Source organism: Podarcis liolepis (assembly GCF_965112155.1).
Source record: "Podarcis liolepis genome assembly, chromosome: 2".
NCBI lineage: Eukaryota > Metazoa > Chordata > Lepidosauria > Squamata > Lacertidae > Podarcis > Podarcis liolepis.
The window spans coordinates 22355906-22382897 of record NC_139555.1 but is presented as its reverse complement, the minus strand read 5'-3'; the positions used below and the strand labels follow the sequence as shown (position 1 = coordinate 22382897).

The window sequence follows — 26992 nt, the reverse complement described above, 5'->3', positions numbered from 1 at the left end:
TGTGTTCCTATGGAAACCGCCTTCAGACCAGGTCCGGGGACAGTCTGTCCCCCGACCTCTTCTGAAGGCTGGGGGGGGGGGGGACAAGGGCTTTTCTTCCCACCCTCAGCATTTTGAAAAACCCCGGGACAGCGGAGGACTTCTCCGTTGTCCGGGGCGATCTTAAAATGCTGGCGGGCGGCATTTTAAAATCGCCCGGGACAGCGGAGGACTTCTCCGCTGTTCGGGGCGATGTAAAAGCCCCTGGGAAGGCAGGCAGGGGGGACAAAGACTTTTGCCCCCCGCCCGCCTTCAGAAGAGGTCCTGGACCTCTTCTGAAGGCGAGCGGGGGGCGAAAGTCTTTGCCCACCCGCCTGCCTTCAAAAGCCGCCTGGGACAGCGGAGAAATGCACTGTCTTTCTCCGCTCTCCCGGGAAGGCATGCAGGGGGAGCAAAGACTTTCGCCCCCCGCCCGCCTTCAGAAGAGGTCCTGGACCTCTTCTGAAGGCAAGCGGGGGGCGAAAGTCTTTGCCCCCCCGCCTGCCTTCAAAAGCCGTCTGGGACAGCGGAGAAATGCGCTGTCTTTCTCCGCTCTCCCGGGAAGGCATGCAGGGGGGAGCAAAGACTTTCGCCCCCCGCCCTGGACCTCTTCTGAAGGCGGGCGGGGGGTGAAAGTCTTTGCTCCCCTCCGCCTGCCTTCAAAAGCCGTCCGGGACAGCGGAGAAACGCGCTGCCTTTCTCCGCTCTCCCGGGAAGGCAGGCAGGGGGTAGCAAAGACTTTTGCCCCCCGCCCGCCTTCAGAAGAGGTCCTGGACCTCTTCTGAAGGCGAGCGGGGGGCGAAAGTCTTTGCCCCCCCCGCCTGCCTTCAAAAGCCGTCCGGGACAGCGGAGAAATGCGCTGCCTTTCTCCGCTCTCCCGGGAAGGCAGGCAGGGGGGAGCAAAGACTTTCGCCCCCCGCCCGCCTTCAGAAGAGGTCCTTCCCTGCTATCCCGGACTGCTTTTAAAATGCTGGCGGTGGGGAGCAAAGCCTTTCGGCCCCTGCCGGCCTTCCTGGACCTCTTCTGAAGGCCGGAGGGGGGGAAAGGCTTTGCTCCCCACCACCAGCATTTAAAAGAGCCCATAGGGAAATTCGTCTTGCGAAGCGCCTCCAAAACAGAAAACCCTTTCGTCTTGCGGGTTTTCCGTCTTGCGAGGCATTCGTCTTGCGGGGCACCACTGTATTGGGTGCCTACATTCTGCATGTGCAAATGGCTTTAGATACCTCTTAGGTCTATTAATTACCATATAGCATATATTCAACACAATAAACAGTGGCAATATGTTGTTGACAAAGGACAGCTGGGCATATAAAGGGCCCCATTACCTTCAGTAGCTTAGGGCCTCATCAAACCTAAATCCGGCCCTGGAAACAAGTCTATGTACAATACAGATATGCATGTGTAGAGCTTCTCCAAGTGAGGGGGACCCCAAGTGCTTTCCAATATCCACTGGGCGTGTTGGATGTCACAGGAGCATGGTGGCAGAAGTGGATGTGGCTACCTTTCGCAGTGGCAGTGGACAGGGCTAGCCCATGCAACTGTGGTGGGGCAAGGGTCCCTTCCAGATGTTATATCAACATGTGAAAGGGGTTGTGTGAATCTGCCGCCCCCAAAGTTTTCCAAAAGTGGTTGTAAGAGCGGTGCAATTTTGCAGTAATCCGAGGATCAGAAACCTAGAGAAGAGGAGCCGTTTGATACTGTTTCAAGAGTGAAACTAAACGGTATGGCAACAGACCTGCGAATTCAGGAGTTGCAGAGTTCAAACAAAATTCCTTTATTGCACACCCCAAACTCTTGTTTGAATTACTTATCAAGTTTGCAGCTGCAACCGTCGCCATGTTTCATTTTCCCTTTCTCTTTTGTTGGATCATACTCGTTGGATCAACGAGACACCTTCCTCATCTCCATGTTCTGACACTAGAGCAGAAATAATTTCTCTTGAGTTTCAGCCTCTTTTTTCTCCCCTCTGAGCTGAGGGGAAAAATTTATATCATCTAGACTTACCAAGATGCCCAACTATAATGATGCTCATTTCTCCGAAGGATTTTACATCCCCAAGTGATTCTGCAGCAAGCCAGATTACGGCTACTTTGCATTAGAAAGGTCAAGGCAGAGGCCTGCTGGTTACCCTACAATCTTTTTAGGCAAGATGTTCTTAGTTTTTCTATAGGGATCACAAAGCATTAGAGCTTGTGAAATCCCCCGAGACTATGATATCATCATCTTTGCTGGGGAACTGTTGTCTTGTGTTAGTGACTGCATTTGGTGGCCACCCACGTAAGGTACGTTTCATACTCTCTCAAATTAAATGAAGGGGGTGGGGAAGGCTCTTTCCCTGTGGGAGAATGCATTAGTCAGGGAAAGGACCACTGTGACTTCAGACAACACTCAATAGGTCAGTTGTTGTTGACAGCTCACCCTACCACTGGACGCAGGAAAGTTAATTCCTGCAATGATGAGTTGGCTCCATTTGTACAATCACATTATGAAGAGTCTTTCCCACTCATCATACTGTGGTTCCCACATACCACAGGCAGGTTCAATCTAGATTAACATATTATACAGCTGTTCAGATTGGACACTGGATATCTCGGCCTCCCAGCTACTCTGGGAAGGTGGACAATCCGAAACTCTACTGCCTCAACCATAGCTGTCAACTTTCAGATTTGAAAATAAGGGATCAGCAGCCCCGAAAATAGGGGTGTGGGTGGCGCTGTGGGTTAAACCACAGAGCCTAGGACTTGCCGATCAGAAGGTCGGCGGTTCAAATTGCCACGACGGGGTGAGCTCCTGTTGCTCGGTCCCTGCTCCTGCCAACCTAGCAGTTCGAAAGCAAGTCAAAGTGCAAGTAGATAAATAGGTACCGCTCCGGCAGGAAGGTAAATGGCATTTCCGTGTGCTGCTCTAGTTTGCCAGAAGCGGCTTAGTCATGCTGGCCACATGACCCAGAAGCTGTACGCCGGCTCCCTCAGCCAATAAAGCAAGATGAGCGCCGAAACCCCAGAGTCGGTCACGACTGGACCTAATAGTTAGGGGTCCCTTTACTTTTATCTTTCGCCCCAAAAATAAGGGATCAGCAGCCTCACCTGTCCCGGGGACAGTCTACAGGATATCTAACAATCCGGGATAGCAGCGGGAAGCGGCGCTGGAATAAGGGAATTTCCCGCAAAAAAAAAGGGAAGGTTGACAGCTATGGCCTCAACTGTGAGCTGAAGGAAATTACCCCAGCATTGAAACCTTTAGCCAGCTGCAGCATAGATCTGAAGCAGGGATGCCCAGGCTTCTATTCACCCTCAAAGTGCAAACCTCACTGACGCCAACATATGACGAGCAGCATCGTTCAATCCCTCCTCCGTCTTGGCACTAACCTATGACTCCCCACTTTAAGATGCAGGAACCCAACACAGCAAAAACTCCACAACCTTGGCTCTTTATCAAGGAAGAGTCTAGGTGCCATAAGTGCTGTCTACCTGTCTGGTGCCCATAGAAGGCAAGTCAGGGCACAGCCCTGTCTGGCAGGAAATCTGGGAGCAAGTGAGAGCAGGAAGAGGGGGAGAGCTAACAAGACAGTTCTCCACACTAGTGAGATGGGGTAAGGACCAAGGAGGAAAGACAGAGAGGTTAATTTAAATCCTAAGACGGTAACAAGGGTATTGCTTAAACTGCTGACAGTCAATATTCCCAGGGTGCCTTGGAGAAGATTCCGTGCTAGCTTCACAAATCTGTTGTCAACAGGAATAAACTTAGGCCTGGTGCACTCGTAACACGGGCTTTTTGCAAATCATGGTTTGCAGTTGGGATTCAGATTCAGGATTGAACTATCCCCCTTCCCCACTCCAGCATGCTTTCTCCCCCTCCCTTCCTGACAGTAACCATGTTTTCATTTTATGTGTGTGATAGCTCAATAGCTGTTAACGGCAGACTACATTCTTTTCTAACCATGGTTTTGCAAATCGGCTTGAAATCAGTGGTTGTGAGGAAACCATGACTTATATCAATGAACATATTCACACAATATCATGTTTATCTGTGGAAAGGGAAGAGTGGGGCAGGAAATAGCTGCAAACAAGGGAAGAGGGAGAGAAAGGAATGTACATGCACAAGGTTGGCTCCTAGTCTGCAAAAAAAGTGTGCATGGGATCTATTATTTTACCTGCACCAGCAATACCTGGGCCAGCAGTGTGCATGGTACTTTAAAGAGTATAAAATGGCAAACCCCTGCCCCAAAGAGTTTACAGTATAATCTAAAATTATTTTAGATTATGTTATTTTAAAAAGGAAGGGAAGCCCCAGGAGATTGTACACATGCTTAAGCTTCATGACAGGCTTAAGTAGTAGTAGCTTATAGTAGGGCATGGGTAGGCAGACTAAGGCCCGGGGGTCGGGTCCGGTCCGGCCCAATTGCCTTCTAAATCTGGCCCACAGAATCAATGTGTTTTTACATGAGTAGAATGTGTCCTTTTATTTAAAATGCATCTCTGGGTTATTTGTGAGGCCTGCCTGGTGTTTTTACATGAGTAGAAGGTGTGCTTTTATTTAAAATGCATCTCTGGGTTATTTGTGGGGCCTGCCTGGTGTTTTTACATGAGTAGAATGTGTGCTTTTATTTATTTAAAATGCATCTCTGGGTTATTTGTGGGGCATAGGAATGTGTTCATCCCCCCCCCCAAAAAATATAGTCTGCATCCCCACAAGGTCTGAGGGACAGTGGACCGGTCACCTGCTGAAAAGGTTTGCTGACCCCCCCCCCCTGTCGTAGGGCATGGGCAGGTCATGCCAACTTGAACAAAATATTGGGGAGGCCAGGTAAGCCCCTTAATTGATCACATGATGCGATGCACACACACCATTTGAATGGCAGCCCCCTCAAATATTTATTGGGTGAGTGAAGACCCTTCAGCCCCTATGGGCATGGGAGCCATGGGGTGTCAACATCTCTTCCTGCCTTCTTTATTTCAAAGCATTCTCCTCCTCCTAGATCCTTACTGGCTGATGCCAACACACAAAGGTCTTTCCCCCAACACACACGCTCAGCAAGTAATCTCCTTTCCAACCCCTCGTTACCTGCAAGAATGAGAGGTCCGAATTTCTTTCAATGAGCACAATCTCAAGGTTGCCCATGACAATCTCACAGTTGTTGTACATTTTCTGTAGCGTCTGGTATGTCTGGTGGGAATCTCCCGTGACGCTGAGACCATTCAGGGTGCCTGCACAGACTGCAACAAAAGAAGGAGAAAAGATGCATAAGTCAGGAGCAAAGCACAGTAGCTGAAACTTGGCAGCCAACTGGAGACAAGAAAGATCAAGGTCAAACACACACACACACACACACACACACACACACCCATCATAAGCAGGGCTGCCCACACATCAGCGCTTCACAATTTGGTCCACGATCCTGGCCAGAGCATGCTGCAAGTAAAGATTAGGTGTGAACCAAGTTAGCTGTCCAGGGTCACAACAACCTTCCTCTGGAACATATCACTCAAGGCACTTCACTCAAGCCCCCTGACACTAAGGATATATCCACACCATGAACTTACCAAACTTTTATGCCAGTTTAACTATCATGATTTCCTTCCCCCCAAATCCTGGTAGTAACCGTAGTTTGCTGAAGGAACTAAGAATCCCCAGTCCCCTTCTCACAGAATTACAGTCCTCAGGTTTTCTTTGGGACAGGGAACTGCTATGAATTTGGGTATGGATTTGTTGTTGTTGTTGTTTAGTCATTTAGTCGTGTCCGACCCCATGGACCAGAGCACGCCAGGCACTCCTGTCTTACACTGCCTCCCGCAGTTTGGGTATGGATAGATCTTCTCAATGGGAGAGACAGAGAACCTGTGGTCCCTCCAAGTGTTGTTGAACTACAGCTCCCATCATCCCTGACCATTCCCCATGGTGGCTGGGGCTGATGGAAGTTTGAGTCCAACAACATCTGAAAGAACACAGGTTAACCACCCTTGCTCTATGGACTCACTTAGGATGCCTCTAGAGAAGGCTTTCCCAAACATGGGTGTCCAGCTGTTTTCAGACTACAACTCCCATCATCCCTATCTAGCAGGGATGATGGGAATTGTAGCCCCAAAACAGCTGGACACCCAAGTTTGGGAAACCTTGCTCGAGGCACTCTTGTGAGTAACAAATGTGACTGACATCTGCAATCCATATGGGATTATTTATTAAATCTGTATACTGCCCTTCATCCAAAGATTTCAGGGTGGCTCACAATATAAAAATACAAAATGAGAGCACAAAATACGTAACAAAATAAAACAAAACAAAAACTCCTATATATATATATATTTAGTAGGATCAGATGATGTAGTAAAGCAACTATGGTCGATACCAGTTAGGGTAATGCCAAACAACCATGTTAGATGCCATAACTTTCAGAACTATCCTTCGACTTGAAGCCTGGCACAAACATCACCAGGGAGAAGCAGCCACCTGTAAAATTGCTTATAGTTCCTCAGAAGGGTGGCAATGATGGCCAGCATCCAACTTCAGAGGTGCTCAAGGGCTTGGACATGCCTAGTAGGCTTGTTGCTTGTTTTCCTCAGAACACCTGACCCCAATGACACATTACAAACTGTTTTTTGAACTCACTATCCCCAGTTTCAAAAGGGGTTTGCCATGGAGAATGGGGAGCTCCTGCTCCAGAGATTGAAGCCCAAAGTGTATTGGGCACACAGAACTTATTACATAGTTCTATATGTAAAAGGTAAAGGGACCCCTGACCATTAGGTCCAGTCGTGACCGACTCTGGGCTCATCTCGCTTTATTGGCTGAGGGAGCTGGCATACAGCTTCCAGGTCATGTGGACAGCATGACTAAGCTGCTTCAGGTGAACCAGAGCAGCGCACGGAAACGCCGTTTACCTTCCCGCCGGAGCGGTACCTATTTATTTACTTGCACTTTGATGTGCTTTCAAACTGCTAGGTTGGCAGGAAGTTCTATATGAAACACAGCCAAATACAGTGGTACCTCGGGTTACATACGCTTCAGGTTACATACGCTTCAAGTTACAGACTCCGCTAACCCAGAAATAGTACCTCAGATTAAGAACTTTGCTTCAGGATGAGAACAGAAACCGTGCTCCGGCGGCGCGGTGGCAGCAGGAGGCCCCATTAGCTAAAGTAGTGCTTCAGGTTAACAGCAGCTACAGGTTAAGAATGGACCTCCGGAACGAATTAAGTACTTAACCTGAGGTACCACTGTATAAGAAAGGAGAACCTGCTTTTAGCAGTGGTTGTTGAATACAAGATGACATTCCACTTTTATGTCAAGAGTTCAGAATTTCAAATTCTGAATTTCCTTAAAACCAGACAGTAAAGTTTCAAAAAGTCAAGTTCTGTATATATGTGTGTGTGGGTACGGATATATCACACCGCTTGGAAAACAAGTGGGCACTATTGACCAGTTTTACTTTTTTTGGAACAGAGGAAGTCAATACAAAAAAAAAAATACCAGTCACCATGGTGCCCACTTCCTGGCAGCTTGCCATTGGCTAATCTCACCCAGGGCCTGAAGGCAATTTGCCAGGGAAATGATTGGCAACCATGAGCACAGGCAATTCCAGCTCCACCCCTTGGAAGGTAAATAAGCAATCAGCTTCTCCCCCACAGCTGAAGTGGCAGGTAACAAGAAGAAGTGTGCAATAGGGCAGAAACCACAGAGAAGCAGGTTCCTTGACTTGATAGGCCTCAGAGAGCTTTGCTGAGATCTGGATCTGCCCCAGAATGGTTCTTTTGTTTTCTGTTCTCCTTGACAAGGAGTACATTCTGGTGTGGGTGCATTTACACTTGTGGGTTTTTTTGGCATGCAACACACGCATCAAGCTGCATCCTCAACACACCACTGACCCACTGGGTGCCATCTTTGCCCCTTGCAAAGCACCACTACACAATGCCCTGACTCCATCAAGATCCATACCCTAATTCTCCAGCAGGCTCCTGCAGATATGGTCTGAGAGTCTTGTTCTTGGCATGGCAGCGTAAGTCCATCAGGCCCTTGGCACCCGTACCCGGCTGCCCACCCTCCCCTGCACAGGCCTGATTTCCAGGCAAGCACCACCCTCTTCATTGCAACCCTACAGAGCAGGTGAGGGATGGGGTGTGTGAAACAGACCAAGCGCTAGTTACAGCTTTCAGCACTCCTCTATTATCACGCAGACTTCTCCCAGCAGCTTTGAAAGGAAGCTTAGGGTGTGAGGATGCAGAAAACACCTGGCTTCTAGTTCTCTTTTTATTTCAAGGCTTGTCGATGCTCACTATTTTCTGTTCTCTTTGGGCGAACGCGCCAGAACCACATTTTTAATATTCATTTGTTCTTTTTAAAATATTTCTGCACTGCTCCCTCTCTTAGTGATACTTAAATGGTTCATAATATAAAACAAAATAATAATGTATTAAAACACTGAAAACAACTGTAGAATTCCACTCCCTGTCGCCAGCACTATATATTATTCAAAGCTGGAAATTAGGAACCAAACAAAGACCTGGGCAAACAGGTAGGGCTTAAGCAGGTACTGAAAGCTCACGACAGCCAACCTGTTGGGTTCTTTCCAAGAGCAGGGAGTTCCACAGAACAGGCACATTCACAAAAAAGAAATATAGATTAGTTAGTTACCACTGACTTTACCCTTCTCTTTATCATGTAATCAAGTGAATTACAAGTGGCAAAAGGGTGGTTTTTCTTCTTTCATGTTTATAGGTAAAGCGAGGATGTTACTTAAATTATCAGTTGTGTGCGCAGAGCAGGCAGTAGTGGTTATTCTGGATCAATTAGCCATGGAGACAGGTGTGCTCTCCAGTATCTGGTGTTTGCAGGTAAACTTTTGTTGCTAAATCACAGGTTAGGCACACTGTGCCCCATCATCCATGAACGCATAAACACTTGTTGTTAATAGGTAACAGAGCGAACACTGAATAAACAAGGCTACCCTGCTCGGTTTTCATTTTGGATTAAATCATCCAAAACAAACTCTCACTCAACCCCCACCCCCATGTTCCTTATTCAAAACCACTCATTTGTACTAAAAGCAGAAGATATACATAAAACATGCAGTTCAAGAACAGGGGAAGTCCACCTTCTTTAGTCCAGTTGCAATGAACATAGGGTTGTGTTTGGTAGACCTAAGTGAGTCGTGCCCATTAATTTCAGTGGATTTACTCTGAATAGGACTAGCATTGAATACTGGTCACACTGCCCTAAATCCGCCTCTGATAGGAGTCTCCCAACAACTCTCAGCACCTTTAACAAATTACAGTGTCCAGGATTCTCTTGGGGAAGCCATGACTGTTTAAAGTGGTATCACAGTGCTTTAAATGTACTGATGCAGATGGGACCAAAAGAAGCACTTCTTTTGTTTGTTTTTAACTCATCCTGGGTATCTGCCAGTGACTTCCACCCTTAAAGGGGTCGAACAGCTATGCCAATACCCAGGCTTACACATTGCTTTTAGAACAGCAAGACTGTGATGCAGTAATGTTGACTAAGCACCACACAAGAACATTTTTCTTCCTCGGGGTGTGGATTTAACAGCTATTACGATAAGAACTTCAAACAATGTACGGTAAGCAAACAGAATAGTAAACAAACCAGGCACTGTAGATGATCTGAATTTATTCAGCCCCAGAATCCATATCCAGTGCGCAGGGTTATAAAGGATATGTCTTAGATGCATTTCCTGCTAAGCAAGGGAATTGCCCTACCTTTAACTCTGTCTTCCTCCTATTGCTGCCCTCATCCCACCGCACAAAAGAGGCTTTGTTTCTGTGCATGATGGAGAGAGGTACATCTTCCCCACACCAATGGGCAGGGAAGATTCCAGGAAAAGCTGCATCTGAAGAATTTGTGCCCATTGTACTACTGCTAAAGGAAAACATAAACAACAAAACTACTGCTCTGTAAATTAATCCCCAAAAAGAACTAGTCTACTTTATTTGGTATGTTCTAAAACAGGCAGAGGGATGCAGGTGGCGCTGTGGTCTAAACCACTGAGCCTCTTAGGCTTGCTGATCAGAAGGTCAGCGGTTTGAATCCCTGCGATGGAATGAGCTCCCGTTGCTCGGTCCCTGCTCCTGCCAACCTAGCAGTTCGAAAGCACGTCAAAGTGCAAGTAGATAAATAGGTACCGCTCCGGCGGGAAGGTAAACCGCATTTCTGTGCGCTGCTCTGGTTTCACCAGAAGCGGTTTAGCCATGCTGGCCACATGACCCGGAAAAACTGTCTGCAGACAAACGTCAGCTCCCTCGGCCTATAGAGCGAGATGAGCGCCCCAGCCCCAGAGTCATTTGCGACTGGACTTAACTGTCAGGGGTCCTTTACCTTTACAGTGGTACCTCGGGTTACATATACTTCAGGTTACATACGCTTCAGGTTACAGTCTCCGCTAACCCAGAAATAGTACCTCAGGTTAAAAACTTTGCTTCAGGATGAGAACAGAAATCGTGCTCCGGCGGTGCGGTGGCAGCGGGAGGCCCCATTAGCTAAAATGGTGTTTCAGGTTAAGAACGGACTTCTGGAACGAATTAAGTTCTTAACCCGAGGTACACTGTACCTTTTAAAACAGGCAGAAGGCCAGACAGAGCCCCCTGTTGCTTCTCTGCCAGCCCCTCTTATGAACAAAAAGCAGGCTAGCAAAAAAAAATTCCCGCCTAAGAATGGGCACTTCCCTGCCATTTCTGTTTCTTTTGTGACGAGCACACAGGAACAAGTTTTGCCATTCCTCTTCTGGCAGCGCAGTCACCTTGGAGAAAGTCCTGCTGGCCTAGGTTGACATGGCTTGGATCTGGTATAAACATTGAAAGCCTAAAGGAGCAAAGACAATTGCCATTCTTTGCTGATTTCAGGCTAAGTATGCCATCACCAAGCTCTGCACTGCCCATCTTGTCCCATGGTTATAAAGGTGTTGGAACTGATGGGGGGAAAGTGCTGGCTGCTACAGACAGGTGAGGGAGGAATGCTCCCCTACAGAAACATCGCAGCTGACTTAGGGCAGCAGAGAGCAATGTACCAGTATATATGCAGCAGGAAGGAGATTGCTACACCCCAGAAGCAGTAAGTAAATAAGTACATTGCAGGTGGAGGGGGGAAATTCTAGAGGAACGGAGTTCCTTTGAGCATATCCTATGCCAATCAATAATCACAGTCACGTCTGAAGGTACCTTTTATCACCTTTGGTGGACTTGCCCGAAGATTAAGGCCTTCTGGGAAATGATCTATAATGAAATGAAAAAGGTACTTAAATGTACCTTTCCCAAAAAGCCAGAGGCCTTTCTTCTGGGCATTGTCGGCCAATTGGTGACAAAGAAGGATAGAACTTTTTTTATGTATGCTACAACAGCGGCAAGAATACTCATCGCAAAGTATTGGAAGACACAAGATTTACCCACTCTGGAAGAATGGCAGATGAAAGTGATGGACTATATGACATTGGCCGAGATGACAGGCAGAATCCGTGACCAACGAAAAGAGACGGTGGAAGAAGACTGGAGAAAATTTAAAAGTTATCTGAAGGACTATTATAAACTTAATGAATGTTAAAAATGTCGTGGTTTTCAGAAACAAGGGGGTACAGGGATATATGGTTAGAAGATAGAAAAGAACTAAGTTGACAGAGACTTGAAAGCAATAATTGGGAGTTGCTAGTTGAAGTATGGACATTGGGATGCAGAGAGGGGGGGTATGGGGAAGTCCAAGAAAAGAGGTTTATAAGAAAATATGTACGAAACTATGCGTGTTTGTTTGTCATTTTCATTGTTTGTTTGTCTTTTTAAAACGTTGTAAAACCAATAAAAATTTTATAAAAAAAAAATAATAATCACAGTCACGTTCTTCAAAACCTAGAGAAAATTTCAGAAAGCATTTTTTTATTCATACCTTGTGCCCATGGGCCTTAGGTTGCCTACCCCTGAAATCTGAACTCCCTTCCCCATCCCAGAATAAACCCACTGCTGTCTGCCACTAGACCTCCCAAGCTCTCTCTAGCATGGTTTCCATGTAGGCATGAGTTCTGGACATTTGACTTTACATTAAAAAAAAGATACTATGCTGTACTTATCCATGACCTATAGACAAGACCACATTATGATGTGAAATCTGGTGAGCTACAGAGAAGAAGCCATTTACTTTCAAGCTCTTTAACTGCTGCTATTTCCTACAGTTTGGGTGTGTACATTTGCTTCATATCTGTAAAGTTCATGAGGGTTAAGCACGAGCCCATAAATCTTCCGCAGTTGCCTCAAAAACTGACACGCACACACCAAACTGGCTGGGCAACTTCTTTCGCCAAGTATGACACAAACAAACAACCTGATCGGCCAACAGTCTGAGCCAATCAACAGCCCAAAGTGATTGACGCACAGCAGGTTCGTGTCGTACCTGGAACACAACAGGACTTCGGCAATCCAAACACATACACAATGCCAAAAGCCACACCTACAGTTTATGTTCCCAAGGTAGGGAAAGAGAACGGGGGCAAAAAGATGCATTTGGGGCCAACTGGGCTGGAAATCTGGACACAGGATTCCCCGAGCGCAAAAGTTATTTGTGGTTTCTGCTATGTGTTTCCAGTGGAATAAGGACAGAGATAAATTCCCCTGGCAGATCCTGTAAAAGTTCGAGCCTTATCACTCCACCAGTCATTCCGAATGTCCCAGTAGCCATGGAAGAAGTAGACCTTCTGGGTGCAGGAACGGAAACCCCTGCCAGCTCCAGAAGGGGAGGAGAGCCTGGACACAGGGCCTTCATTGTCCCCAGATGGAGCTGCTTTGCTCCCCAGGCCACTCTGTGAAGGGACAGCCCCAAGCCATGTCCTGGCTGGACAACAATGGGGTGATTATCCATGGGGAGGGGTGGAGACATTAAAAGATCCTGCCACAAGACTGCTTGAAGGGAAGGGAACAGATATGTCCATCAGCCCCCCACTTCACCCAAAGAGGTGGTGGATCCAGCCCTGAACTTTCCGAGCTCATCCTCCCCCTCCCCTTCCTTACCTCTGGAATATTCCCTCCTTACTGCTATGTCAGTGAACCCCATCTCTTACTTATTAACACGTTACAAAAAATAAATCTACACAAATCTATCCCACCTCTCTTAATTCGTAGAAGTCACAGAGTCCTCTAATCCAGATTCATTGACTAAAGCAACATAGCTTCCCTCCTGTTAAATGTTAGGCAAACAGCATCTCTGTTGTTGTTTTCGGCACTTACCGAAGACCTTCCTCTTCCATGCAACCTTTTAAGTAGAAATCTTTTTTAAAAAGTTGAAATATTTCCCTGTCTGCATCTGTACTGGAATTGTTTTTAGATGTTCTGTTAAATCTTTTCTGCATGGGTTCCTCAAGGATTCCCCATTGCTGTGCTATAACCTTCCCTGGTCTAAGCTGGGATAAGAATCGCAAAAATTGCAGCCACGTTCCCTGATCAGTGAGACACTTCTCTGTCCTTACATCTGCACTCTTTCTATGCTTAATTGTACTGTGGATTTAAGTCACCAAAGGGCTGAAAAACAGTAGTGATGGTAGCAAGGGCTGCCTTTGATAGTCCATAGCTATTTATTGCCACCAGACATAAACAATGCTTCCTTTCCAGGCAATCTATACTCCATCCTTCTGCCGCCTCTGGCCTGGCAGCCTCTTTCCTCAATGGGCAAAAAAAGGCAGAGGGAGAATTGGCATGAACAGCTACCCACCCTCTTCTCCCCAGTCCAGACAGTGGCTCCAGCCTGGGAGGCAAGCAACAGCCAGGCATATCAAGTCCTTTCCTGAAGCGATAACTGGAGGGGGGAACATGAAAGGGTTGGAGGGGGTGGAAGTGTTTAACTCCTCTCAATCATTTCCCTTGTCAGTGTGTGTGTGTGTGTGTGTGTGTGTGTGTGTGTGTACACACACACACATGCGCCACACACAAGTGCCCCTCAGTTTCCTTCAGCCCCGAGAACCTAGGAGCCCAGGACTCCTGGGTTCTACTGCCAGCTATAAGGGATTAATGAGTATTAATAAAGATTAGAACGTGGTGAGGGATGAACTTGGGTTGTGGGTTGGCAGAGGGCAAACGGGAAGGGGTAGCAAACAGGAAGGGGCTAGGAGCCAGGACCACTGAGTTTTGTCCCATTTTTCTAGTGACATGTTCTTTGCCGGGTTGCTATTCAAGAGCCAGACGTGACTCAGAGCTGAGCAGCTGGGTGTGGGGAGAGGGGAAAACAGATAAAATCAATGACACCCACTCCCCACCGCCGTAACCACAATCTCTTCACCCGTCCACCTAGATTAGGACACCCGAGGTTCATTCTTTATATGTAAAGTTATTGGCCTCATGGTATATACAATGCGAAAAGTATTCCCCAACTGTGGCCACTTCTCTTGGGCTCTGGATCTAGACACGTCAAAGAAGCAAATCAGTTAAACGCATTGTAAACTCATACAGGGAAATCCGGCAGGGAAAGGCGGGACTCCACAGTGACATCTGGTGTCACAGTGTTATATAACATATAAAAAGGTAAAGGGGACCCCTGACCATTAGGTCCAGGTGTGACCGACTCTGGGGTTGCGGCGCTCATCTCGCTTTATTGGCTGAGGGAGCCGGTGTACAGCTTCTGGGTCATGTGGCCAGCATGACTAAGCCGCTTCTGGCGAACCAGAGCTGCGCACGGAAACACCGTTTACCTTCCCGCCAGAGCGGTACCTACTTGCACTTTGACGTGCTTTCAAACTGCTAGAGTTGGAAGGGATCCCAAGGGTCTTCGAGCCCAACCCCCTGCATTACAAAGGCGAGCAGCTGACATATAGAAGGACACCTCACAGTCTGTCATTAGAACCCTATGTCCCAGACCTTCACTGCATAAATATGTAGGTGATCCAAGAAAGGTGAGAAGGATTCACACTGCCCTCCAACAGGTTCTGGCTTTTACTGCAACTGGCTGAGATATAGGGCATCCCTTACCTACTTTTGCTTTGCCTCCATAGAGTAGGACCAGAAGCACGGTAGGTTGCTGAGCAACCACAGACACTCCAGACAGGCATCCAAGTTTGGCCTGGTCAGGCATCTGCCAAGGGCCTACACCCCAGTAGGGGGCTCAGGACAGGAGCCCCTTGACCTGCTGAAGTGAGAAAGTAGCTCCTTGGCCTGGAGCTGACCCAGAGGATGGCGACAAAGATGGTCAGAGGCAAGGAGATCAAGCCCTATGAGGAAAAGTTTATGGAGATGGGGATGTCAAGCCTGGAGAAGACAATTAAGCAGCAGTAGAATCAATCACCATCTTCCAAGGGCGATCAAGTAAATGATGAAGGAAATCAAACCCCAAGTGGGAATACTACCCAAAATCAGAACTTACATAGGAATCCGTAATAAACAAACAAAAACAAAGAAAATGGAGCAAGGGCAGCTCATCTTGTTTTGCCACTTGAGGTGAAACAGGAAGTACTGGCCACCTCCACAGAATCAGCACCAATTTCCAGCAAGATCTCACCAAAATCTTGCGAGATCTCACTGGAAATCTGGCGGTGGTGGCAGGGTGGGTGGGGCCCCTGAAGGGTTGTCGGCCTGGGGGCTCCCAACACCTGAGGCAGTTGCTTCACCCCACCTCATGGTTGGGCCGGGCATGGAAAGGAGGATGCTTGTCATCTACAGTATTGGCTCCTAAAGACTAAGTGTGGCTGTTCCCTTGAACTGTTTGTTTGGATCTGAGGTCTCTCTGCATTTCCTGGGAACAAGAGTAGGCCGAAAGGTGCCATCCAAGGTGAGGAGGGGGAAGCAGATTTATTCTGATGTCAGTCTTGTCCCAGTCTGGATGAAATCACATTAGAGCTGTCACTTGAGATAAAGAAACCTTTAATGGAGAAAACACAACAAGCCTGCACAAGAAACCTCAACTTAGCAAGCAAACATCCAAGCAACCCAGTTCAGCAAACAGATTATTGGGTAATATGGGGACAGACACCTCAAGATCTCAGTGATGGAGAGAGAGAGAGAGAGAGAGAGAGAGCGCTTCGGTGGTCCGCAGATGATTTCTTAACATTAACAAATAGGAAACGGAAACACCACCTGACTGCAGGAACTAACAGAGGTCAAATCTACCATCCCTTACTCTCAATGGTGTGGTTGGGTAGCAGTTTGCAATTATAGGGCCCCCTGCTCAAATGGCAACGTGTGCTTCTTTGATTCAAAATGAAATGAGTCAAAATTGCTGAGTTTGGGGCCCTTCTGTTCATTCCACTGAGTGGAGTCCTAGACATCCGTCCTGAAGTCCTGCTTCATAGCACTGCTGATCATCCTCAATAATTTTCTATTTCACTTTTAAAGGTTCTAAATGAACCCTCCTACCTTACCAAAAATAAGTCAAAAGAAGAAGCTTTCACTAAGTTGCTGCCCTCCAAGGTCGGCTAGGGCTCATGAAAGTTGTAGCCCAAAACATCTGAAGGGCATGGAGTTGGCAAACAGGGCTCTAAAGGACGACTCTGGAGTTGCGTGCTCATCTCGCTCTATAGGCCAAGGGAGCTGGCGTTTGTCTGCAGACAGCTTTTGGGTCATGTGGCCAGCATGACTAAGCCGCTTCTGGCGAAACCAGAGCAGTGCACGGAAACACCATTCACCTTCCCGCCGGAGTGGTACCTATTTATCTACTTGCACTTTGACATGCTTTCAAACTGCTAGGTGGGCAAGAGCTGGGACTGAACAATGGGAGCTCACCCCGTTGCGGGGATTTGAACTGCCAACCTTCTGATCAGCAAGCCCTAGGCTCTGTGGTTTAGACCACAGTGCCACCCGCTCTAGCAGACTATAAAATGCCACCCAACCCTGACTTGCAGCCCTGTGTTATTCAAATTTACTCCATCACACCACATCTTCAGTTGCTGAAAGGTTATGTGTTTTAATTTAGACACCGCATATATGCGTAGACACACAATTCATTGTGTGGCCAGCTGCCCGCTCCCTGTTCATAGCAGTGGCACACAGACACTGAATCACTGACAGTGAATAGAGGTCTGGAGGCTCTGCTAGAGGTACCGAAAATAAAAATAATTTTAAGAAGAGCTGCCATTAGTCACAGAAATAGAATGGGGACAGAAGAGAGAAGGACTGCAGTCATTCAGTGCATATAGACATCAACAACTGAAAAGCTGCAGAGAACCTCTTGGGTTCTCCCCTAAACTAATAGAGACAATGGATTTTAGTGCATGGGTAGGCAAACTAAAGCCTGGGGGCTAGATCCGGCCCAATCGCCTTATAAATCTGGCCCATGGATGGTCCAGGAATCAGCGTGTTTTTACATGAGTGGAATGTGTCCTTTTATTTAAAATGCATCTCTGGGTTATTTGTGGGGCATAGGAATTCATTCATTTTTTTTCAAAATATAGTCCGCCCCCCACAAGGTCTGAGGGACAGTGGACCGGCCCCCTGCTGAAAAAGTTTGCTGACTCCTGTTTTAGTGCATTGCTATTTCATTTGCATCCTAAGGTTCCTCCAAGATGATCAAGACAATTTATTTGGGAGTTGTCCTATTGAATTCTCACATCCATTCAACCAGCTTCTCAAGGCTAGCATTATAGCATACCCTCCAACATTTTTCTAGTCAAAATAGGGACATCCTATTCCATCATCATAATCATTTTATTTATACCGTGTCCATCTAACTGGATTGCCCCAGCCACTCTGATCGGCTTCCAATTCCAATACTTAATTCGTTCTGGGGGTCCGTGCACAACCTGAAAAGTCCGCAACAAGAGGCGCCACTTCTGCGCACACGCACGACGTGATAGAGAGCTTCTGCACATGCGTGCACGGCAAAACCCAGAAGCATACACTTCTGGGTTTGTCATGCTCGCAACTCAAAAGTTACGTTACCCGAAGGTACAGTAACGTAACCCGAGGTACCACTGTATATAAAAACATAACAAAACATTTAACGTTTAAGAACTTCCCTAGACAGGGCTGCCCAGATGTCTTCTACAGGTTATATAGTTACCTATCTCCTTGGCTAAGGGGTCACACAACTCCATACCCTCCAACATTTCCCTGATGAAAATGGGGACATCCTAAGAAAAAGCTAGGATCAAATCAGAAACCAGGACGGCTTCTGTAAATTTGCGACTGTCCCTGGAAAATAGGGACACTTGGAGTGTCTGTTGTAGTTGAGCAGGGAGTTCAACCCAAACATCTCCAGACACGCTAACCGTGACCATTAGAGAGCTGGGGGCAGGGGGTGAGAAGACCTAAAAGCAAGGACTGCTGCCTAACCCTAGATTTGGGTGGGAACTAATGGGGCTAAATTGCTTTTTAGCAGAAAATACCAGGGCCTAGGTCTTCCTGAGATTTTCGCTCAGAACTTTCAAAGCAGTTTTTGCTAGGTGAATGTTTGGGAGTAGTGGTACCCTTGGATACGGGTGCTGCAGAGTAAATAATTACCCACCTACTACATTCCTTTACAGATTAACACATAAGTAGACATGGCCCTGGTTCTAGCTGACCTGAAACAGAGCTGATATTTACACAGCCCCATAATTTGTCCATCATTCCAACTAATAACTTGTTGTCTCGGCACTGTTTTTGTTTCAAGTCCCAGCTAACCCTTCAAATGCCTGTTATTGACCAGCATAGCGTAGTTGCTAAGAGCAAGACTCACGAGCCAGGAAGTCTACAGCTAAAAAAATCTAAGAAATCATTTAAGGTGGCATTAGGCTAGCCATTTTGTTGCAGCTTCAGCCTCCTCATCCAGACCTTTCCCTGTGAGATATAAGAGGATACAGTAGTACCTCGGGTTACATACGCTTCAGGTTACAGACTCCGCTAACCCAGAAATATTACCTCGGGTTAAGAACTTTGCTTCAGGATGAGAACAGAAATCGTGCTCCGGCGGCGCAGCGGCAGCAGGAGGCCCCATTAGCTAAAGTGGTGCTTCAGGTTAAGAACAGTTTCAGGTTAAGAAAAGACCTCCGGAACAAATTAAGTACATAACCCGAGGTACCACTGTAATAATATTTGCAGAAGCGCTAGGCAGATTATTGTAAGGATGTGAAGAAGCCCTCTTAATTATGAATAAAATACTATGTAGTATTAACCACTACAACTACTGCCTTTCGCAAAGATACTATTATGAGTTTGAGAGGGAGGTAGGCTGCATGCCCGACCCCACCCCTCCTTCTAATTCCTGAATCCAGCATGGATTCAATTCCTGAGACAGCCAGGCCAGCTTCCTGGTGAGGCCTTCTAAGTATGGGCATTAAGGTAACAAAGGAAGTGGCTCTGTGCCAGAAAACAAACAGGTGGGCCCTTCTCCCTCAACTCGCTGGTAATTAGAAAGACAAAGGCCAGAGTTAAGAGTTGAGTTATGTGAGCTAAAAGCTGGAAGCTGGAAACAGGCTGGGAAGCCAGAGAGACAGAGCCATGTCTGATTTCTGTTGGAATCCATGGCTGTGGCCTATGGGCAAAGCAAGACCCACTTGCGATGTTGGTAAAGGTAAAGTTGAAGGGACCCCTGACCATTAGGTCCAGTCGTGACCGACTCTGGGATTGTGGTGCTCATCTTGCTTTATTGGCTGAGGGAGCCAGCATACAGCTTCCGGGTCATGTGGCCAGCATGACTAAGCCGCTTCTGGCAAACCAGAGCAGAACACGGAAACGCCGTTTACCTTCCCGCCGGAGCAGTACCTATTTATCTACTTGCACTTTGAACTGCTAGGTGGGCAGGAGCAGGGACCGAGCAATGGGAGCTCACCCCGTCGCGGGGATTCGAACCGCTGACCTTCTGATCAGCAAGTCCTAGGCTCTGTGGTTTAACCCACAGCGCCACCCACGTCCCAGCATGGGATGTTGTATATATGTGCAAATAAGCCATATATCATAGATACCAGTCTCTGCTGTCCCTCATTCCAAAGGAAACCGAACCCTCGAATCTTGCACCGCTCAGAGATTGGGGTGGCGTGCAGCAATACGTTGCACAGTAAGGACTAGGTTTCTTGCAGCTGTAGGACTTGAGACAGTTGCTGCCCATCTGTAATTTGAAATATATATTGCTGTCTCAGAAAACGTAATTTGATAACCCTGAGATTTACAGTGGCGTTAATTTGTGCCTGTAAATATTAAGCACTGTAGCCATGGTGTGCAGACATACTCTTGCCTATGAATATTATTTTGTTGGAAATTCAAATAAATTCATCTGTGACATGAAAATTGCCCTGCATGTCTTTTTCATCTTCTGCTTCTCTGTGTTTAGGAGTGTCATATATGCTCAGTTTATCACATCACTACTAAACAGAGGCTGGGATCCAAATAAACTACTTTAGGCACGCCCAAGACTGGGGGCAGGCTCAGTGAGATTTTTTTGACTCTTAAAACAAAATAGGCTTTTAACAGCAGACTGCCCGGCTCCTCAGCCCTGCCGTATCACAAGCTGCATTTGAAATTCTCCAGTCAAAAGCTGCTTGTCACGTGTGTCGTGGGGAAGCTGCTGTATTGAGATCCACAAGTTCAAGATCCTTTTAGAGCTATGGAACTTGCTGCATGTTCATTTGAAAACATTCCGAATTGTGCTGTTTCCCCTTAAAAACAGGAGGCGGGATTCACCTAACCAGCTCCGTCAGTCAAAGCCCTGCATTAGAACTTCCATGTGCACAATGGGGAGCCTCTCTCCTCCCACCCATCGCCCCCAAAATAGGAGAACACCCCCCCAGAAGAGCACATGGGGGTGTCATTCCACCTGGCAAGTTGAAATACTTGTGCAGATGGGACATTCATCCTAATAATAATAATAATAATAATAATAATAATAATTTATTTATACCCCACCCTTCTCGGTTCAGAAAACCGGGCTCAGGGCGGCTAACAACAAATTTAAAACACTTAATTGTGATACAACAAAAAACAGCATAAAATACAGTATAAAAACGTGAATAACAATAAATTCAAAGTTCTAAAATCAATTTAGGGGGAAATCCATCCAATAAACATTAGATGATCACCAGGGCTAGCTGGCTAAATTAGTCCTATTTGGGCCAGCAAGGAGGCCAGGGGAGAATTAGGTGTGGGATCCAGAGATGGTAATCTTCATAAAAAGGGAGGGGGAGGGAGGGAAGGAAGGGGAATAAAAGATCAGGCTAAATTAAAATTGAAAGCCAGGCGGAATAGCTCTGTCTTACAGGCCCTGCGGAAGGAGGTTAAATCCTGCAGGGCCCTGGTCTCATGGGACAGAGCATTCCACCAGGTTGGAGCCATCACTGAGAAGGCCCTGGCCCTGGTCCTAGAGGGATGTTGAATTCCACCCAGTCATCACGCAGGCACACTGCACTACATTGGACTCAAGGGAACTCAGAGTCCCTTAGGGAGTTGGGCAGCAAAAGCCAACCTTCCTAATTTCCGACAACAGAAGAACAAACATACCGGTAAGTCTCTTGTAGATATTCATTCTTAGTAGCTTGTATAGTTGCAAGTGCATCAGGATTGCATTTGGTGGAATGATTTTTTAAAAAAAGGAATTACAGGTACCACCATCCCAAAGGAGCAGAAAAGACTTTTTATGTATGGGACAAAAGCTGCTCGGGTGTTACTAGCCCAGAGATGGAAAGAAGTCCCTACCAGAGAGGAATGGCAGATAAAGCTGATGGACTATGCTGAAATGGCAAAGCTGACTGAAAAACTCAGGAACCAAGAGGACAAATAAAAAAGAATGGGGGGAAATTATAAGTTATCTAGGAGACCACTGTAAGCAGATGGAAACATTAGTAGGATTTTAATTTCACTTGTAATATAACAAATACCATGGATAATATGGATTGATATAAAATTTAGAGTATGGAATAATATGCAGTTTTAATGTTGAGACTAGGACCCCATGGAGGGGTTGGGGGGGGAGTCGCGAGATTCAGACTCAGTATATGAATATGTATTTGGATTGTTACAATTTTATATTTGTAAAAACTAATAAAAATGGTTTTTAAAAAAGAATTGCACTTGTTGGAATCCCCCGCCAAAACAACAACAACAACAACAACACCCAGCATATGTTTTCCCATCTTTGAAGGACCCAACTCCACAACACAAGACCTATTGTGCAACACTGTTGGAAGATGTGTGATCTCTGCTGTTTAATTTTGTTGCTTCATCAGTTTGTAAACCGCCTTGCGTACAGCAATATGGAAAGGCAGCGCACAATTTAAAAGTGAAATGAAATGAAGTGAAACATAGTTAAGTCCCAAATGTTCATTCTGTGCCCTATGTTTTTCCACAGAAAGATCACTAGGCATGCTGTCCACATCCCCTGCCCATCATCTGCTGCCTGAGGCTGCTATTTCTCCTTCCCTAATCATGGGGCTAGCCCTATACAGTGATACCTCGGTTACAGACGTTTCAGGTTACAGACGCTTCAGGTTACAGACTCTGCTAACCCAGAAATAGTACCTCAGGTTAATAACTTTACCTCAGGATGAGAACAGAAATCGCACGGTGGCGGCAGGAGGCCCCCTTAGCTAAAGTGGTGCTTCAGGTTAAGAACAGTTTCAGGTTAAGAACAGACCTCCAGAACAAATTAAGTTCTTAACCCGAGGTACCACTGTACAGCTCACATATCCAGAGTCTTTGCATATGGCATGTTCATGTACCTAGGTCCCTTGACAGGTGGCTATCAGGGGCAAAACTGAAGACTGATGTCCCCAAGTATTGATGTCCCCGCACACAAATACACTTCTTCAACCTTTGTTCTGACTACAGGCTGATACTTGCATGGATCTGTGATGGGCTGAGAACGGGCTTGGTAAATTCTTGCAACAGAAATGTTATTAATAACTTAATAGATCATTGCTGCATCTCAAAGCAGGCTAAATGAGTAAAATTGTTATATACAGCATATGGAAAAGTCCCGACTCTGTAATCTGTAGATGGAAATCTGAAAAACAAGGTTTCCTTTGTGCACATCAAGCCTCATCTGCCCCATGTTAACTGTGTGACGTTTCTTTGAATCATTCCGTTAATGTTGTGCATCTATTCTGGTCATTTTGAGCAGTCTTGGAGTAGACCCAAATCAGGAAACTGCTATAGACATTATAGCCCCAAGCACATGCACCAATTTGGTTAGGAGCCTGTCCTTCATTTGTCCGGACAGAAAACTGAAGGAATTCATTCAGAGAATTTTTAGTCCAAGATTTGTAGCTGTTATCAGTTATAGAAACTTTCATAAAGAAAATGATGATGGAGAAACTTTAAGCTCTTAGATTTCTGCTTGCTGTTGTTAATGGCACAAGAGCTCTGCTGGAACAAATTAAGCAACCCTCACTTAAAATATATCCTATAATGTGGTCTTTTGAAAACACACACACACACACACACACACACACACACACACACACAAGTTTCAACCCTATCAAGTAAACAAATACTTAAATAATATCTTCTATAAAACTCTGGCAGTCTCCTTGTGAAGTGTTTGTGAAATTTGCAAAGCAGAAAACAAATTCCAAATCCGACTTCACAATAATAAATTTCAAAAATCTATTTACTCGTCAAACCTTTATTAGGCATTATAATCCAAAAATCTATGCAGTGCATCTTTTAGCCCTGAACACTGCCGAAACACGGCAGTCTCATAGAGAGAATAAAAACTGCAAACTCTTTACACAAGCCTTAGCTTGCAAGAGTTTTTTTAAAGAAAAAGGTCAAACTGGGAGCAAAACAAAGATAAGGAATAAACCCAGTATTTGACTCCTTTCCATTTTGATCACCTTAAGGCTTCCCTGAAACATAAGGGAGGACCCGAATGTTATTTTTAACCTGCCACTGTAACATTTTTTTACAAAACTTGAATTGCAGCTTCTGTTTCTGACCAATCCAATGGAAACTGGAAGGAGCTTTTCAGCAAGCTCATCAAAGCCAAACTAGGAAACTTCTGGGGAATGTGCCAAGACTTCAAGGACCTGTCATTCCACAAAAGGGCTTGTTGTAAAACCCACGGAGCTGCATGTCACTTTCATGGTCCATTCTGCACTGTGAAATCAATTTTCCTATTTACAATCCCAGCAGTCTTGGAAGGGTCAAACTGCGTTTAAACCTGTTCCACTCTGGAGGCCAAAAAAGATGCCATCCTGTAGTTCAAGACTTAATACTGGGGACTGGCATATTGCAGAGCACAGCATCTCATTGTTTTGTAATGCGTTCCTATGAACATTTACTCAAAAGTAAGATCCATTTTAGGGACACGAGTGGCACTGTGGGTTAAACCACAGAGCCTAGGACTTGCCGATCAGAAGGTCAGCGGTTCGAATCCCCATGACGGGGTGAGCTCCCGTTGCTCAGTCCCTGCTCCTGCCAACCCAGCAGTTCGAAAGCACGTCACAGTGCAAGTAGATAAAGAGGTACCGCTCCGGCGGGAAGGTACCGGTAAACGGCGTTTCCGTGCGCTGCTCTGGTTTGCCAGAAGTGGCTTAGTCATGCTGGCCACATGACCCGGAAGCTGTACGCCGGCTCCCTCGGCCAATAAAGCAAGATGAGCACCGCAACCCCAGAGTTGGCCATGACTGGACCTAATGGTCAGAGGTCCCTTTACTTTTAAGATCCATTTTGTTCAGTGGGGCTTGCTCTCTGGTTAGATGTGTTTGGTATTCCATCTTTAAGTGACTTTAATCCCTGGCTTCCACAGTTTTGGAGGGCTGATTTTAATGCAAATTTAAATGGGAAAATATATGCGGAAATGCTGGAATTCAAAATCCATAGCCTGGATTCAACTATTCTGGCACACTAGCAGAACCGAGCACACGAGGCTTCTATTAGTGCAACTGACGTATCTCGCTTTGCATATCATGAGTCTATCTCATATATCAGTTTCACCTTTTAAGTTGAATTACTGAAATAAATGAACTTTTCCACGATATTCTAATTTTCCAAGTTTCACCTGTAATTTAGGAGGAAAAACCTTATACCAGAATTACAAGAAGAGCTTGGGAAAAGAGACTATTCATTGAGGTTTAAAAATTAAAAGGCAAATAGGAAGAAGTCAATAAATGTTATGATCCATGGCCTGAAGGCCAGTTCGTTATTTCCAAATGTTTGTGTTACCCTGGGAGAACAGAAGATCGGCAAAGCACACTGGGCTGAAGGAACTGATTGTGTGGGTTGTTGCTTTGTTGTTGTTGTTTTGGTTCAAAAGATTGAAACAGAAGGTTGGGGGGAAATTGTTTTTGCCACCTATTTGGCCGACATGGATTCTTCATTTGACTAGATTCCAGCAGAGTGTCACATATTTCACTACAAAGAGGCTCCTGGGCCCCATGAGGTCTGGAACCTCAGCCGTATTGCACATGAAATTCAGACACACAGCAGGTGACTCATGAAAGATCTGATCATATCAAAAGCACCTGGAGGGAATTACAACATATCAGTACATATGGGTTGTACAATCGTCAAGCTTGCGAAAATATTGGAAGATGTAAGTTGCACAGTCTACAATTTTATGCTTTGCCCCACCAAGTAAAGCTTTGCTTTTCCTTTTGTTTTCCTAAGTTTAGGAAAGGAAGTCAATCCTTTCAGTTTGAATGTTAGGCTCCAAATGTTCAAGGTCAATTGGCACCACCATTTCAACCTTTTGTGGACACCTCCATGCGGCCCTGGGGGGATAACTGCTTTCCTCACATTCAATGGACCCCATCAGCTTCCTTTTGAACATTTCAAAAGGTGTGAAGAAGTCATTTGGACTAAGTATTCAAAGGCAGTTTCCCACAGGAAAGAAGATATCCAATCAAGGGCTGAAAAGTCTCAAGATTAAGTCATCAGCATTGTAAAAAGTCTATGGCAATCAACATATAAATGACTCAACCATTTGCTCTTAGCAGTCCACAGAGGCAGATGGTTGTAAATGCAGCTGTTTTCTTCCTCTTTAAAGGCTTCTATTAATATGGAAATAGGAAGAGGCCGGGCAGCAAGCACCAACACATCTATGTTACACAGTGGCAAAACCTATAAGAGATGCCACCACTTCTGCATGGGATCCCTGTCATTAAGCCAAAATCACCTCCAGGGGTCAGTATATAAAACGGCTGGCTGTAGCTCAGCAGCTACAGGTATATCTTGGATACACCCCTGTACACTCAAGGGTTAACCGTCCAAAGCTGCTGCTGCTGCCAGTCAGTGAGGACAATATGGAGATGGAGGAGTTTTGACTCAGTATAGAACAGCTTCCTCTGTCTGGGCACCTAAAATGAAAGGGGGTCTCTTAAAGAATATGAGATAAACCCACCCTATGGTGACACTTTAGGAATCCTACCTGAATTTAATGTGGTGGTTAAGATGTATTATGGGGTAACTAATCTGCATTAATTCTGGACCTTTAGAGAAACATGTCTAAAGTAGCATGTATATAGTCCCTGCCTATATAAATAAGTTTCTGGCTGTGCCATTAAGATGAACGACAACTGTTATAAAGTAAACATACAAAAATATTCATTAATTTTTTTAGTTTTTGTTTTTTTTAATCATGCTGCAATAATCTGTTACTTCCTAAGGCACCGCCTGTCTCTTTGTTGTTGTCTTTGCTGCTTCAAACTAAATTTTTTTTAAAAAGGTAAAGGACACCTGGACGGTTAAGTCCAGCCAAAGGCGACTATGGGGTGCGGTGCTCATCTCGCTTTTCAGGCCAAGGGAGCTGGCGTTTATCCAGAGATAGCTTTCCAGGTCATGTGGCCAGCATGACTAAACCGCTTCTGGCAAACGGAGGACGGTGATGGATGCCAGAGTGCATGGAAATGCCATTTACCTTCCCGCCGCAGCAGTACCTATTTGCACTGGCGTGCTTTCGAACTGCTAGGTTGGCAGAAGCTGGGACAGAGCAACTCACCCCGTCGCACAGATTCAAACCGCCGACCTTCCAATCAGCAAGTCCAAGAGGCTCAGTGGTTTAGACCACAGTGCCACCCGCTCCCTGTAAACTAATACAGTGACCACCTCTGGAAAGAATGCCCGGGAAATTATGCCCAGCTTTCAGGGCCAATCTTTCT

At 46.0% G+C, this 26992-nt stretch overlaps 1 protein-coding gene across 1 annotated transcript in view; it reads right to left on the bottom strand.

Moving 5' to 3' along the window:
- ERBB3 (erb-b2 receptor tyrosine kinase 3) overlaps positions 1 to 26992 on the bottom strand; it is a 99982-nt gene that overhangs the window by 52075 nt on the left and 20915 nt on the right. Inside the window, exon 2 of the mRNA XM_083489853.1 lies at positions 5083 to 5234. Coding sequence (XP_083345979.1) covers positions 5083 to 5234 — 152 coding nt within the window. The remainder of the gene's footprint in view (positions 1 to 5082; positions 5235 to 26992) is intronic.